We start from the raw sequence: 16,897 nt of genomic DNA, 5'->3' as shown, positions 1-16,897 counted from the left end.
TTCTCCAAATGCATGTGTACTTGTTACTACTATGTAAATTGGCGGGAAAAGACTGAAATTTAAACACAGTTGAGGTTCTATAAACTGTATATGCTTATAAAATGATAATTTGAGCCTTTTGAAAATTTCAACTGACCAAAATGTTGGAGGGGGCAATAACAATAGTTGCCCCTCCCAACATAATTCTAGGGAGGGGCATTGCCCCCCCTGCCCCTCCCGGTTCCTACGCCCCTGACCCAGAGCTATTTGAAACAGTCTATTGCGAGCTCCGTTTTCTGTTTGCGTTTCTTTCTAGTTAATCTTTTCTTTTTTTTTCCGTTGATGATTTCAATCCGAAAATAGCTCTAAGTAAAATATTTCCCAAAGAGACAAACGTATGGAAATATTTTTATAGACTTATGGCTTATGAAGTCGCAAAACGGGGGACTTAAAGGTTTTAGATAGTCTTCTCTCGTGGAGAAGCAGTCGCCATCTATGTTTTATTCGATTCGGTCCTACGGCCATTAAGTAAGCGATATTGACGGATTCGTCTATTGGGGATAATAAATCATGCTTTATAAAAAGCAATGTAAAACCTAAATACACGTATTAATATTATTATTAGTATTCGGAGAATTCACCCATCATCCATTATCAAACAATCTTTTTTACCCCCATTTTAATAGGATTATACAGTAGAAGCTAAATATAACAGTTTTAAAAAAATATATTGGAAAAAATTCCTCCCCCCCTGTAAAAAATTACCTAAAGTTGAAATGCTTAACCATTTCGCAAAATCCATTCCTTTCGAAGGAAAATCGTTTTAAATATCTAAACTTAAATTTATAAAAAACCTTTTTTTTAAAAACGTTGTCGTAAAAAGTTTCTACTGTATACTTTTTCCGTAGAACTCTCATTTACGTTCGAAAAAGAGTCAAATTATTTACTCTTTCTAAACTTTTTTAATGGTTTAGACGTGAATTAGTGAAGTTTTAATTTGTACCTGCTTCTTATCTCGCGGAGTGAGACAATATTTTTTTAGTTTTTCTTCGGAAGCAAAGCAATTTTTTTTCCGATTAATGTATTTTGGTTTTTAGTAATAAAATACTTGAAATTTATCATTGACATTTGTTTTCTTTCTGGAGTATATTTTGGTGGTTTTTTTCTGACTAGTACACAATAGTTTCAACTCTTGGATTGAAAGTACCCGCTTTTGTACATTTGTTTTTTTTTTCTTTCATGGATTTTATTATAATAGGCGAAAGCGGAAAAATAAAATGTTTCCCGCACCTTCTAAAAATTGTTTATATATTTATACGTCACCTTTTAAATATACGCGTTAGCTGCCTAAAACACATAACTTACACGGAGATTTGTTTCAGCGGCTTCGTGTAGTATTATATTCAGGGTTGCCTCTTACCTAGGGAAGCTCTAAAAATTATTTTCGCTTTGTTACAAATTCGTGAAGAATGTCCCTCGCCATTTGTAGATCATTCCGAGCGATTCCCAAAGCTCTAATGACTGCCTCTTGCGTATATCCCTCGGTAGTTAGTTCAGCTATATAATCCATGTGAAGATTCTCATAGCTAACCCTATCATTTTCTTTGTTCTCCAAAACGCTAGTGCCTAGAGGTTTTACTAATGTTCTCAACCTAAAATAACAGAGAGTTTGAGAAATTTTGAGTTTAAAATAAAGCCATTAGAAAATTCAACCTTTTGTCATTTTTGGAAGAATTTTGTGAAGTTGGACTATGATGGGTTGAAGATGATGCTGTAGATGCGGAAAAAGGAACGATTGGAATGTCTGTTAAATCTGTTGGCCTCGCAATTGACAATGAAAGACCTTAAGAAAAAATAAGCAAATTAAAAACGAAGCTTAATTTCTGTAAAAAAAGAAAAACATCACATACCATTACTGATTTCTGTATTAGCGTAACTAGGTTCTTCTTTGATCTCGGCTAATTCTGCGTATTGAATTGTCTGCGTTGTTCCACTTGCCCCTGCCACAGAAGCCAAGCTAACAACCGGAGGTGGACCTATAGGGGGAGTTGGTATTTTGGGATTGGCTCGCGTAGGTCTCGGTGAAGGATGAGGGCATATTAATGGGCCTCCAACAATCATTGAAGTCGATGTAGTTAGAGATGTTGACGGAGCAGAAGTAGACAGTGAAGGAATGGGAGACAGTGTGATCCCTGATCTGGGCCAAGTACCGAAACTGGTGGGGGAAGCGCTTAAACTAGTTGGAAGTGATGGTGTACCGGAACTACAATTTAACACAGGTTGAGGAGGAGATATCTTCATTGGAGTGTCGTGTTTTATTTCTGAATAGGATATACTTCCACCTATAATCAAATAATTGTATAGCTTGGATAAACTTCATAGATTAAAGATGATATACTAACCAGAGTTTTCAGGGGACTCTTGCGGAGTAATAGTTACTTTTGTTGTACTAATTACTTCATCCGAAGAGTTAGACCCCTGCAAATGCCTGGAATAAAAGATTGTTATTATTTATATTATATACAAATTTAATAACCCTTTCCCAACAATCACCTTGGCGAGGTTCCTGGGGAATGTCCAGGAGTACTTGCAGGAGAGGCTCGTCGAGGAGGCACAGGGGGAGGCACGCAATTAGGAGGTCTTCTTAATGATTGAGGAGAATTTCGGGGGGATACCATGGGTGATCGACTATTTGACTATTAAAAGATGAAAATGAATAATTAAAAATTAAGACATTTCTATGGTTCTCTCTTATCTAATTACCCGGCTTCCATCGCCAGTATCTGATCTGGGTGAGAGTGCCAATGCTTGAAGGCAGGAAGTCCATGTACTTGGATCCTGGGAAATACAGTCAAAGGTGGTGACAAAAATTGAAAGTTTTCCAATGTAATATATATATATATATATAAAAACTTGGTTTTTTTTTGTGGAAATAACAATTTAAAATTTATTTATAAATTTCTCTCTCCCTCATTCTTTTCTTTACAAAATTCTTATTAATCAACAAAGACGAAAATTATTAACCTGATTGGCAAGGCAGGAAGCAACCAATAATTCAGTGAATTTAAAAAAAAACTGACCAATACTAAAATATTTTGTACTGCAAATTAACCATAAAGGCTGACATTGAATAATAAGTTAATAGATAAATGATTCTTGGGAAAAAAACTTCTAAGTTCCTGAGGCAGAAGGGAAAAACAAAACTTTAAGATTAACAAAAGTGATTAAAAAAATTATAAGGTACAATAGTAGTAGTGTACTGGCAGTAAATAAAATATGCTTAAATATATTTACATAGTTTCATTCGTTATATAGAAGAGGCGGTATAAAATTTTATATTTAAAAAAATATACAAATTACACTTAAACGTGCTTATTTACAAATAGTAGCGGTCTAATGTATGGGCAACACATGTGGAGGTATTTAAATACTAGAAAAATGTCATTGATGTAGTTTAGTATATGCATTTTAAGTACTATATATAAACAACTCAACCTGTAAATGGAGGTTTTAAGTTGTTTATACAAGTATAAATTAGTAAAAAAAGATGGGGAATCAAAATAAAATAATAATTTAAAATGAATGATAAATAAGAATTTTTCCCCCAATTAAAATTAAGATAATTTTGTTATATAAAACGGTTCTTTCATTTTAATATTGGAATCATAGCAGTATCTCATTAAAAAGTCTTCTTTCTTACTAAAACCAATGGATTAATGTAGAGAATAACTTACATTAAAATTGTGTTACGATTCCAAATAATGAAACGAAAGAAACTTGTCAGATTTCAAGCACTTTTAACTCTTTTAAAACAAGAGCTTTTTTTTTCAAATAAATAACAAGCTATCAAAGTCTACAAAATTTTCACATATTTACAAAAAAAAAGCCAAATATTTTACAAGAAATTAAATTAATTTCAGGCAAAAACAAAATAACGGGCTTAGAAAAACATTTCAACAAAAATTATAATCTTGCCAAAAAATTTAGGAAATTAGCAAGATTGGCAAAAAAATAAGTAACTATAGTGGGTGAAGATTTCAAACATATTGATAAATTTCAGCAAGTTTTATTAAAAGGAGAGGAAGGGTAAAGCTTCTCTAAAACGGCACACTGAATCTTGGAAAAGGCTCGTGCTAGATTAACGACAAGTGAAACATGCGCATGCATTTCATCCTAAACTGAGTGTGCAAAACTGTGTAGCGATCAAGCAAATGTTGATCATTTCTTAGCCAAACGGTCGCCCTGCAAGTAATCAAGTGATTTTTTTTATTCTTCATTAAGATTTTATAGCGTCTAACTATTTAACAAATTCTGATAATAAAACAAAGAATTTTCCCCTATTCTCTACAGTTGCAAATTTAGTTTAATGATCACTGTAAGTCTCCAAACGTACTGTGACAAATTTCTAACAATCTAAACATGCAAACAAGCAAATAATATAAGAAGTCTATAAAAAAACATGCGTAGTTGTATAACTAAAGCTTTAATTTATACCTAAAAACGTTTTACAGAAAACTTGAGATTGAGAGTTCATTTTTACCTCAAAGTTATCATCATCATCCAGATCTGCTAAACTGGCTAAGTGGCACTGATGCACTTCATCCCTCCTTATCATCCTTCCTGCAGGGTCAAATGGGTCAACAACTACTTGCTCCGTTCCTTTGATTTCCGCTCTGCAGAAAGGACAGCCTTGGCCTTCAGAGTCCTTCAGGTAATAATACAAAATAAGTAAAACAAATATATCTAGTGGATTAGTAAAATGCTTTTACCTGCCAAGAAGTTAAACAAGGAGTACACAATAGATGACCACATGGCTCTATCCTAATGTCCTTATCATTTTCCGCACAAATTTTACAAAGCTGAAATGTAGAGCCCATCTCGCAATATAACTCATACTGTTCTTGAGTAACTTTGATATGGTCCTCTGGCGTGGCCTGCACTGCCCAACTTAGATCGGGATTCACATTTCTTCCATCAGGAAACAAATAACTGGAAGAAATAACATATTGAAAACCCAGTTTTAAATTACACCAAAAGTACATCATGTGGATGGAGTAAACAAGCATGTTCTTTTTCTCGCAAGGTATTTTGTTCATCCCTCCTCCCTAAAATGCAAGTCGCATGTCAGCTGGATAAAAAACAAACGTGAATCAATTTCCTTTAGACATAACTACAGACACTCGAATATTGGTTTAAAGAGGGGAGATAACAGAACAATTTAGACATTAACATTTCGCGTTCCTAAATACGTTCTTGACCATAAGAATATTATGGTTTTTCAGCCACTCATGACTTCAAATTTTTTAAACCATCCACATTTTATTAACTTTAAATCGGAATCAGTCATTTCAAGGTTAGTTAAATATTAGGTGGATATTTTTCACTTGTCCCGAGAATTCTCAGTAAGGTAAAAAGAGATATTTTCGTTGAATTCTCTGAGTGCGGGTAAATACGTTTTCCCAAAATGGCTGCCTGTGGCTATTTTAATAGATAAAATTGTCTGCTTATTTATGAGTTTACTCATTTTACTCCTGCTAAAAAGGGTTAAAATGTAGCCCTGATCCCGGTCCTTAAGGATAGTTCACGATATAGAATAATTATCTCCACCAGAACAAGCCAATAGTTTAATTTGGCATTAAAGGTGTACACTTCGGTTCTAGAACAAGTGAAAAAGTATCCACCTATTAAAATCCTATCACCTAACAAAGAATTTGGCATAATTATACAGGGTGTTAACTAAAAACGATACAGAGCCAATTACTCAAAATGTGTTTTATGTAAGAATTTGAAATTTTCAGGTTACATAGAGGGTGCAGGGGGACAAATGACAATCAAAATTTCCATGACCTTGAACCAGGTCTTCAAGGTCATTCCAATTTTATCACGAGAACCGTAAGGATTAGAAGAATGGTTTCAAATAGAAATGTGTTCGACGTTTAATTTTAAGTCTAAGCAGCATGGACCCCATCTAATTTGACCAATGGTAAGCCGAGAAATGTTAGACCAAAAACCATAAAGTCTTGTGTGGTATTCTAATCAAGACATGACATTTAAGGGCTTATAAATCTAAAACTACCAGATCGAATGGATCAAAATTGTCGTGACACTGTAAACTGAGTGGGAGAGTTCGAAATTTGAAACTTATGATGACTTTGAAACATTAGTTCACGGTCATTCAAAATTTATCTAGAAAACCCATTAGGATTAGGAGAATGGTTACAATTAGAAAAATGCCCGCCAAGGTTTTTTAAAGGCCTTTTCACACGAGCCAACTTTTTGACCCATCTAGATGAGTCAACTTGAGTTGAGTCAACTAGTTGGTTCGTGTGAATAAAAGTTCGATGAGTTGATCCACCAAAAAAGTACGCGAGTAAAAAATGGATCACTGATCCATTTTTGCTGACTCAGCATTTTGATTTGAAAAGTTGGCTCGTGTGAAAAGGCCTTAAGTCAAATTACCGTTTACCCGAGGTAAATAAACCAATAAAACTCCAAAATAAATGTTAATTAATTGAGTTAAGACGTACCAAGTATTTTTATTAACTTTTTTTAGTTTAAATGTTTTAAACACAAAAGAAACTAAATAAGTAATTGAAATAAATAAGCAACTAATAAACGTAAGAATTATTTACAAATAATTTAAATAAATTATGAAAAAACTTAAGATTAACTTTCAAATAATAATGAACAAGTATAACAATGATAATGTAATATTTCAAGCTCCCTTAAATTCTAGACTTTTTTTTTAGTCGATTGTGACGTGTAGGACAATTCAGTCCTCTCGTCCATTTGAATAATCAGGGAGAGATATGTGTAAAGGCCACGCCAACGGGGGGGATACGTGGGGACAGGGGTGAGGACACCCGTTGGGGGATTGGTGGTCTTTCTCAAACGGCCATCCACAAACTCTGCCTCCCAGACGCTTGGGATTACAGGAGTACGCCACTACTCCCGGCAAATTCTAGACTTAAGGCCTTTTCACACGAGCCAACTTTTTGACCCAACTAGATGAGTCAACTTGAGTTGAGTCAACTAGTTGGTTCGTGTGAATAAAAGTTCGATGAGTTGATCCACCAAAAAAGTACGCGAGTAAAAAATGGATCACTGATCCATTTTTGCTGACTCAGCATTTTGATTTGAAAAGTTGGCTCGTGTGAAAAGGCCTTTATTTTATGAAGTGTTCAAAAATACCTCCATTGGCTACTACGCATGCTTGCTTCTGTGAAACCTGGTGGCATAAATTTTAAATTCGTTGATCTATCATAAATATGAAGAATCCTGCTCCCTTTTAAGGCACTTCCATTATTAACTAAAAGAATTTTTATATTCTTTATCTTAAAGTATACTTTGCAACAATATTTAATGCAATTGTAAAGATAATGAATTCAATAATTTTTATTTAAATTAATCCAAGTCAAAGTATAGTTACCATGGATACGTCTGAAACTCAATCTAGTTATAAAGATAGGTAACTCTAAATAAAATTCACATAAATAAATGTGAAAAATTTTAAATAAAAATTCAACTTAAAGAATATTAAAGACTTTCGATAATTTGATATTTCTACGTTCAGACTGTTGACGAAAAATCGTAAAAATTTGGTTATTTAAAAATCTACTTTTAATGGTGTTACTACTGTGAAAGGATCAAGTTTTAAATTAGATAAAATCTCAAAGTAACGTTTTAAAAACATTATAATGTACAGAAATATAATTAAAATGTGTTTAAATGGTTAAGCTAATTAAAAAAATTATGTTATGTCGCGAACCCACGACATTCTTATTCCCACAAGTCATCCACGTTGTTCGAATCTAATTTGTAGTACCAGACCTTGGACAACGGTGTCACTACTCACTAGCGTCGTTGACGAAAATTCCATGATACCAGAGGCTTATAATATATCTCTTCGGAGAGAAGTAATAACAACTACAACAATTATCTAGGCTAATCACCCTAGGCGCCACCTTATGCCTAAGTCATCAAGCCATTAATTCGGGTGGAATGTACCTTCGCGTAATCTTATTTTTTGCGTCCTCGCAGCAGCGTTAATCGCGTCGAAAAACGTAATTTTTAAGAACCAATGAGATTGCAGTATTATTTGATTTTATTAAAGCGGAGGAGCATACCGGGGGCCCCAACGGGTGGAATTGGAGAAACGCTAAAAATAATCTCGACATATTAATTCTCCTTGAGTATAAATAAATACATTCTTGGTAGGAATAAGTACTAATAGTTGATTTTATAAAATAAAAAAGTGGTCTTGCCCAACTTGTTAAAATGTTGCTCTTACGTCACAAGACACAGCTTTATTAGAATATTCTTCGCACGAGCGATTGGCACGCGCGCTAGAAAATCCTATATTCTTCTGGCGACTCTAGCGCGCTCTCGTAGACTTGTAAAAGTAAGAGCCACATAAAACAAGAAAACTTTACTTTTAAAAATAACTATTAATAAATGATCTTCATTAGATGGTTTCTTTACGCTTGTTTCGGGATTTCGGAGTAGGGTAAGAAGAGTAACGCTATGGCGTCATTTTACTCCGATTCTGTGGTGACGAATAGTTCGAGTCGGAGTAAAAACGTTTTTCCAAAATGGCTGCCGGTGGCCTTTTTGGCAGATAAATTCTGGATAGCAGACTATTTTATCAGTTTACTCTCCTTACTTCAGGAACAGTAAAAAGCGTAGCCCCACTACTCTGAAATTGACGAATAGTTCATGGGCCGGAGTCATTCTCATCCCCGGAACAGGCGAATAGCGAATAAAACGTTTTAGGGTAAAAAGAGTACACTTTTAGTCCGAAAACAGGCGAAAAGAAACCACCTACTCCGTAATAGCATGAATATTAGGTGGGGTGGCGTAGTGGTTAGCACTTCCGCCTCGCACCAATAGGAGCCGGGTTCGATCCCAGCTTGTGGCACTGGGTGAAAACTCGGAACAACTCCTTCCGCGTTGAGATTGCAAGTTCTCTCCCCACTGGTTTAAGGGGTTTCCCCCCGAGCTCTTCGGTTTCCCCTTCCATACAAACTTGTTGAGGTTAACGGTAATAGTTAGTGTAGGGAGCTGTTGGCTCGCATGGCGTGAAGGGCTTGCCACCACCCTCCTACGCATTGTAACCCGGCCACCTGAATTAAAGGCTTTAAAAGTCGCTCGACGACTTAGGTCTAGGGTGGTGCCTTGGGTATTAGCCTAGCTAATTATTATTATATATTTAACAATGAATATACAACGGCAATAGGTCGGCTGGTAGTACCTAGAATTAGGGTCACGTGTCCGGAAATAGGGGGGAAAAACCCAAGGGAAATAATTGTTAATAATGACTTAAATTGGTGAGTAATTTTGGTTTTCTTAAGATTTTTCTGGCAAATTATTTACCTAATTTTTGGTTTTAAAGGTAGAAGGAAAGGTAGTGAAGGAACAAACCAAAAACCTGCCAAAACTTTCGGAGTTTGAAGAAGCAGTGACAAGGCTTAAGGTTACCAGCCTACTGTTTTTACTTCTAGATTATAGAAAACGCCACACGCGGTTGTTAAAATTGCTTTTAGCAATTGTATATCACTTACCGCGACTTCTGACATGTTTCAATACGACATTTTTTAAAAACTTCCTAAATCCCGACACATGATTATAGCCTATCGAAGCTAATTCCTGAACAAATAATACCGTCTGCTATGACCTATCGTGGACTTAAGAAACACAATTTCCTAGTCTCTCCTGATTGGAGCTTAGAAACATGTAAATCGCGCGAGGGGTCGGACATTTGGCCAAATCCCGTACAAAATTTGGAAAAAAATCCACAAATCCAAAATCCAAGAATTTTGCTCCCATAGACTTTGTATGACAAATCCACAATAAAAAATCCTGAATTTTTAAAAAAATCCAAAATCCCGTACACAAAACAGGTAAATGTCCGACCCCTCGAAATCGCGTTACTCGGCTCATAAACTACCGCCCTTTTCAAAGAGACATCGTACTGGGGCCATCTTATACAGTTGTATATTCATTGTTAAATATATTCGTGGTAATAGTTTTAGACGAATTTCGCCCCGCACTAACGTAGTAAGTTTTGTAAAATCAGCAGTATATGAAGGTGAATACCGATCTGTACATAGAGTTTCCTATCCTTATGAATTCGAATTTCCCCGTCATCCAACGGTTCTAGCGTCAAGGTCAACAAAAGCGAAACACGGTGTCTAACTCGTTTACTCCACGTCGTGAAATGATTGGTTTCAACTTACAATCCTTCTCTGTAGCCGTCGAGCAAAGCTTGACAGAGTGACTTATTTTGCGGAATAGTTTGTAGGATGGTTCCGTCGGCCGTGACGTAACCGATGGCCCATTGTCCTAAGCGCGTGCAGCTCAATCGAAATACGTAGCTACCGGGCTTATTAATGTATTTCTGCAGGCGAGCTTTGACTTCGTCGTAAGTAAGGAAAGCGACGTAACCGGGGTGCGTAACTGCCAATATCTGCCAATTCCTCAGCAAAGTTGCCCAAGGTTGAAACAACCGGGTGAAGACGTCGAACTCAAAGTTGGATATGTAATCGTTGCAGGTCAAGTCTATCGTTGATTTTAAAGCCATCGCTTCCAGACCAGAACTGATGGCGTGAACTTGATGTAACGTTTGCCTGAAGATTTTCCACTGAACGATTGTTCTGTACAAACATTTAAAACTCGATTATAACCAACTTTATATTCTAATTCGTAAGCTTAATCAAATACGCTAGTAAAGAATTTAGAATAAAAAGTTTCGGTAAAAATAAAAGGAAAACGTGCAATTTTATTTCGAATTTAATTTCTTCAAAATTTTAAGAACTCTACACAAGCGATATCGTCGAATATTCTGCCGAAACAGAAAATAATGATTAAGCGGAAAAGGAGCAATAATTTAGAGAAATTGATACGGTTCATTTCTAATTCCGGCGTAATAAAAGAGCTATGGAATATAAAAAATGCATAGTGATATTTCATAACGATAAAATAGCTTTCGTATTATGATCATAATAATATTGACATTGCCTTTTTCCCTCACGTGTTTCCTGTAGATAAAAAATATGATAAAGTGAAAAAAAAAAGTGAAACGGGATTTTTTTTCTCTATATACATTACACGCGCCTAGAATTTATCTTCAATGGAAAAACTAATTTCCGGCATTCAACTGTGTGAGCTGTCGTCGTTGACGCAATAATTCGGAAATTGAAAAGAAACTGGAAGTATTTTATTTACCTAGCATGAGTGCCCCTTTATATAGAGGCGAGCGGGTTATATGAAACGCCGCTACCGCTCTGAAAGGTAAACAAAGGTGGAGGCGTATTTCCTATATCGATAAAACGGATTTATTCTGGACGATAGATCGAAAACGTTAGCTTCGGCGTTAGGGAAACATCCAGTATGTTTACATCGTGACCAAAAAGGGGAGGGGGGGATTTATAGGGTTTGCCGCTAACGGCGTTTGCCCGAAATAGCTCTATTCGTCTGACAAAGTCGGGCTAAAAAACGCACCAATAATGGGAAAAGTCGCTGGAAGAGGGGGGTAAACCGGAAACGGGATGTTAAAGAGCTTCCGTTGCCGGGTGCCATACGCTCCCCACGCGTGAAATAGAAAATCCAGGGGCTATTTCAAATACGAACTCTTCTAACTGTACTTTCCCCGAAGCTTATAGCGTTACGCGGATCGTGTCAAAAGTTCAAAGATCTAATCGAGAGGCCACCCCTTCCTTCGCCGTTAATTCAATTTAAATCCGAAAGGGCACGGAGTCGCGGATTATTATCAGTATTATCAGCAATCGAGTGTTTTAATAACATCCTAATGACGCTAAGTTCCGTTTAGGTCTTCGGTCAAGTTGAGATATAGTAAAGGTCAGACGGCGTCCGATTTTACTCAATTATTGCTAGTCGCGAGGGGGTACCCCGCGTGCGTCAAACGCCTCCCGATATACCGATTCTCAGTGTTGGTCGATAATTATCAATGATAATTATCAATGATAATTATCGATATTTATCCGATGAAAAAATCATGATAATTATCGAATTAAATTTAAATCTCTGAAAACAGTTTTTTAAGTTTAATTTAATAATTTTGAAAGCAATATACAGCAGTATTAAGTATTTATGACATTTATGTACCGTTTACAACTATCCAAAATGAATTTGATAAAATTTTAAACTTTAAAATTTGAAATTGTTTTGAAACTTGAAAAGGCAATGTTGATTTGTTCATAATAATTCATAGGAATCATCGTTAAATTTTACAACTTAAATTCCAAATATTCATAATTATCAAAAAAATCCGATATTTATCCAAATAATCCGATAGTTATTTCGTATAAATCGGATTTTTTTATTTTTTCCGAAAAAATCCGATTTTTTGCCAACCCTGCCGATTCTTCGAAACAAAACCGAGAAATCTCGCAAAAGAGGAACTGGTGCGGGGGAAAATTGCCATGTCGCGCCAAAAAAGGAAGAAACAGACGTAATGAAAAATACAACATTTCTTATCTTTGTATACAGCCGTCAGACGTAAATAATTTCAAGAATTTAATTTCGTAAAAATCTTCCTCGTACCCGCCCCCTCCCGTGGGCTTTCTCCGCTATCCCCCCCTTCCTACACGCGTAATCTTTCCGTCTCGCTATTTTGAAATAGAAAAAAAAAGGGGGAGGAGAGAAATTGCGCGATGTCACAATTTTTAAGAACGACGAAAAACAAGAACTAATTTAGAGGCATCAATCCAGAAAGAGCGAAAGGAATCGGCCTCATTTCTCCAAAGAAAATGTCCCCCTCTCCCCCGGGACGGGTAATTAAATTTCCTCGTGATAAAATACGTAGTAATTTAGAATAGTACCTCCGAGGAAGGGGGGGGGGGGGAGCCGAAATAGAATGAACACGGGGGGCAAAGAGGAAGGGTTGTAGATTACCAAAATAAAAAAATTGGGTTTTCTTTAACTAATTCGCGAGAGCTCTCGGGCCCATTAAAAGATTACGAAGTACACCTCGATTATTGTACGACTCGCAACAATCGGGAAGTTTAGCGGGGGTGTCGCCGGGTTTAAAACAAAGGCGGCCGGAAAGGGAAAGTCAGCCCCCACATCTGTGTCGAAACTATCGGGTAACGGGTCCATTTTCCTCCAAATAGGAGGCTTAATCGCGTCCTATCATCAGCCGCGAGGAATAGGCGTGAAATCGGACATTTCGTCGGGGACTTTTACGTCTTTCGGAGCGAGTCGAAAATAATAAGGAAAACGCTCATTAGAAGGGAGCACGTGCTCGAATATTACTCACGAATGGAGAATTCGAGCCTCCAATTAACTCTCGTAAAAAAAGAGAGCTCTTAAGTAAAGAAAGCGCTCGGAGAAAGCAGCCAATTTGACGACGCGGATCGAAAGGTGTGGTCCGGTGAAACAAACCGTCCAGGCGTACGCGCGGATACCCGTTCTATTTTCGTTCCTTCGCGCCGCGCTCGTAAAAACGTGGAAATGAAGGCGGAAGTTGGGGTCGAAGAGTGGCCGCGTTGAAATAACGGTACAAACGAAGCGGGGCCTTGAAGAGGGCCACTCGGGCTATGTATAGGTTAGCGAGGAAGATAAAAAGATCCTTCGAATTTTCGTCGGCGGAAACGAGCGTCAACCTTTCATTTTCTCCCTCTTAATAGAATGGGCCAAAAATAAATCGGCACGCGAGAGGGACGAGAGAATTATCAAGTAGTAACCGCGAATCGCGGAGATTAAAGGATTAGGACGTAAAGGACTAATTTCGTACCCAAAGTTTATACTATTTTACTAACATTTGCGAAATTCCCCGAGAGTTTTAAATCCGTCTTTAAACGTTAATAAAAATTCTACGTACGACGAAACTCAAGCTAAGCTCTAAAACTAATAAGATGAACCGTATATAGCGTAAAATACGTAGCAATTTATAGAGCGCCGCTCGAAATAAAGGTACGCCTTTACAAACGCCCTCTTTGTCGCTAAGAGCTTTTATTAGAATTCCGGAGATTCTATATAAAAAACTCGGGGGAAAAATAATGTAAAAAAAGCGAACGAGAAAGAGGGAGTGTTTCCATATACTCGTACGTATTTTGAACGCTATCGTACGTTGGCAACGGCTCAAGCTCGGGCGGATAGAGCGACGCGGACGGAGAAGATCGCTCGTTTTCCCAAAAAACCCCGATCCCCGCTCTTCAGCTTCTCCACTGAATGAAAAGTATAAATTCATTCAGTCGTCCCTACAGAGAGATCGACTATTTTTTCCAAGCTCGACTTCTAGCGACATTGATAGAGAGTAGCGTAGTATGGCGAATTAGCGACGAAAGCGATAGGCCTAAAAACCGACTTACGAACGGGGGATGGCAGCCTACTCTCGTTAAAATAATTTAAAAAAAAGTCAATCGCTGGCGAGCGCGGCCTTAGAAGCGAACGCCCACCATTCATTGATCCATTCATTCAAGAGAAAATTATTCCGTTCATAGTCTCCCTCTCCCGTATCCTAATCTACCTCCCGCTATATTCGGCCCTCCACTATATTCTAAATTTAACTCCGGAGTAAGCTGACAGTTAATAATAGCCGAATTATGAATTTCAACGGCTCTCTCATCCAGCGAGATCAAATTCTCAGCTGATCGTCGACTCGATCGCTTTGGGCATTTTGGGAATAGTATTGCCACATCCGAATCCTTACGGATTGGTCAATCTGAGCGAATATCACCCGATTCCAAGGAGAGAGTACCACGTTTGAGGATAGGCATCCATATTTACTCACGGGGGAGGGGGGAGGTAAATATTTCAAAAAATACCCTAATGGATTTCCCCCGCCCCTGCAACGCCTTTACGTTCGTATTAATCCGTTAATGCGTCATCAACATCTCCTCCCCCTCACGGACTTCGACGCTGAATAACAGAATAACATTACCGGCTGATAATTAAACATATCCATTTTGAGAATTCCACGTTGGGATATACGCCTTTTTTCACGGAAATAGAAACGTACCGGGAAAAGAAGCAAAATCAGGGCCACGGGGGTTCATTTTTGGCTTTTCTATATTAAAAATATTCGGGGCTTTTCATCTACTCCATCCACAAAGCGTTTGATTTACCCGTTTCTTGGAAAAAAACGCTTTTAGTACTTCGACGACAATCTTCCGCGTAGAAATACTATTAAGGGCGCTCTTTATATTATTCATCAAGCTCGAACTTCTCGTTACGCGGTCGTCAGTCCTACCAACACGATTTTTACGGAGGACTTTTATTATTATGTTTTAAACAAAACGGGTTTTCTGTATCATGACCTAGCTTGATAAGGCTGCGATACCTAACGTACCCGGGACGAAGGAAAATGAGAAACAAAAACTTTTCTTATTTTCGGACAGACGATGAATCGTGGACGTGCAAAAAATTGGAGGGGGGGGGGGGAGTTTATATCTCAACGGGGTGGATCGTAACCATTAAAATTATAATAAAAAAGAACTAACGTAAGAATAGGCACTCTTTGAGATAAAGATTTAGAAGGATTACATTGGTTACTTCTAAGAGACCTTCAACAATTCCTGTTCCATATCGAAATTCAGTTTCCCCTCTTAAGTATACCTCCCAGGAATTCTTATCGCTGTATAATAGTAAGCTTACTAAGGGTGATATTGTAATTATTATTGATCTAGGGTTATTTCTAATCTATCTCAAATCATTTCAAATAACTGTTTGGTTAATGCTGATAAAACTGATAACTAATTTCAGGGATATGGATAAATTAATTGCACAATTTTTCAGTTTATATGTTTAAAAGTTTCAACCAAGCATAAGCTAGTGACATCATTTGACAAACTTATGCATTATAGATTACATGGTTAAATGTGCAAGACCATTATAAAAGAATAAAACCAAGTAGCTAAGAGATTCAATGATTAACCAAAAAAGTTGAGATTCTCACTAAAATTAACAATGTTATGGAATGGAAAGAAAAACAAGATCAACGCTTTTTTTCCTTCCATTGAGAAGTCTGTATTTTGGCTACCACTACTCTCACTTTAAGAGATGAGGCTTGACTTTTAAGAATGGATTGAAAAGAGCCTTGGCCTACCTGTCTCCAAAGGCATTCTTCCAAAAATCTGCAGCGTCGCTTTTTGTAATCCTAAAAGTATCACCCGCGAAATTCCCATTTTGGTAGATCGCTTTAAGTTCAGATAGCATATGACTAAAAACCAAGCTCAGTTTTGTAAGGTTCCGACGATAGTGACTGGATTCGTCAAACATTTTTTCTTTGCCTTCTTTGAAGAGCTTGATTGCTTGTTTACATTTTCGGTTCAAGTTTTCAATAAACACTCTGAAGTATTCGTTCTCATTCAAAATGTACATTTTATCCTCGTGTTTTGCATAGATTAGCCTCAAATGTTGGTAAGTGTCCGGTAAGATGTCTAATATAAAGGGGGGACTATTCTTTAGGTTCATTTTCGGATGTTGACACAGTTTCACGACTTTATCCATGAGTTTCCAAGTTTTTTCGATTGTTCGTTTATCGATGACAAATTTTGGGGGCGCCATGGCATCAGAAAATGCCCCTTGAATACGACTTATAAAAGATGTAAAGTTCATAGTCTGTATGTTCTTCGATCTAGAATTACTCACCGCCATCTTGCCCTTCCTGTCTGCTAGGCCTAACGCTAAGCAGTGGGTTGTGACAGGAAGCGCACCGGCTCATCTTGATTCCAATATTAAACGTAACACTACTACTAATTCGAAACAAATCCGTACGAACTTCATTTACTTTTCCTCGGCTTCGTAAAAATCCAAACGCGAACAACTTTATAGCTACTTTCAATCATTTTAGAAACTGCGACCCGCGAACGCGTAGTGGAGCCATCGAAATCGTGACCATCGTATATAAAAAATAGGCCTAAATTAATTCTATGCCTCTAAAGTGACCAATAAATGA

General features: G+C 37.2%; 1 protein-coding gene across 2 annotated transcripts; it reads right to left on the bottom strand.

Moving 5' to 3' along the window:
* Positions 1-909: 909 nt before the first annotated feature.
* Cbl (E3 ubiquitin-protein ligase CBL) lies at positions 910-16,868 on the bottom strand. Of its 2 annotated transcripts, XM_090157061.1 has the most exons (10): positions 16,046-16,867; positions 10,215-10,631; positions 4,749-4,968; positions 4,520-4,684; positions 2,743-2,817; positions 2,533-2,675; positions 2,382-2,467; positions 1,890-2,321; positions 1,693-1,822; positions 915-1,631 (listed from the first exon to the last, which is right to left on the bottom strand). In XM_090157061.1, exons 1-10 carry the CDS (start codon positions 16,594-16,596, stop codon positions 1,418-1,420), a joined length of 2,433 nt encoding a protein of 810 aa, XP_090013187.1. In that variant the 5' UTR covers positions 16,597-16,867; the 3' UTR covers positions 915-1,417. The 2 variants fall into 2 exon arrangements, with proteins under 2 accessions (XP_090013188.1, XP_090013187.1); XM_090157062.1 differs by lacking the exon at positions 10,215-10,631 and having other exon boundaries at positions 910-1,631; positions 16,046-16,868.
* Between the last annotated feature and the right edge of the window lie 29 nt (positions 16,869-16,897).

Source organism: Leiobunum rupestre, chromosome 8, assembly GCF_980474605.1.
Source record: "Leiobunum rupestre chromosome 8, qqLeiRupe1.1.hap1, whole genome shotgun sequence".
NCBI classification, from domain to species: Eukaryota; Metazoa; Arthropoda; class Arachnida; order Opiliones; family Sclerosomatidae; genus Leiobunum; species Leiobunum rupestre.
The sequence above is the reverse complement of the archived record's forward strand: the minus strand, read 5'-3'. Positions and strand labels throughout refer to the sequence as shown.

What these genes read in the sequence shown, in the direction of transcription:
- Cbl (XM_090157061.1), bottom strand. Translation starts at nt 16,596, where the DNA reads ATGGCGGTGAGTAATTCTAGATCGAAGAACATACAGACTATGAACTTT. An exon ending in ATACTGGCGATGGAAGCCGG is followed by an intron (nt 2,676 to 2,742) that starts GTAATTAGATAA and finishes ATCTTTTAATAG; the next exon opens with TCAAATAGTCGATCACCCAT. An exon ending in TCTTCCAAAAATGACAAAAG is followed by an intron (nt 1,632 to 1,692) that starts GTTGAATTTTCT and finishes CTGTTATTTTAG; the next exon opens with GTTGAGAACATTAGTAAAAC.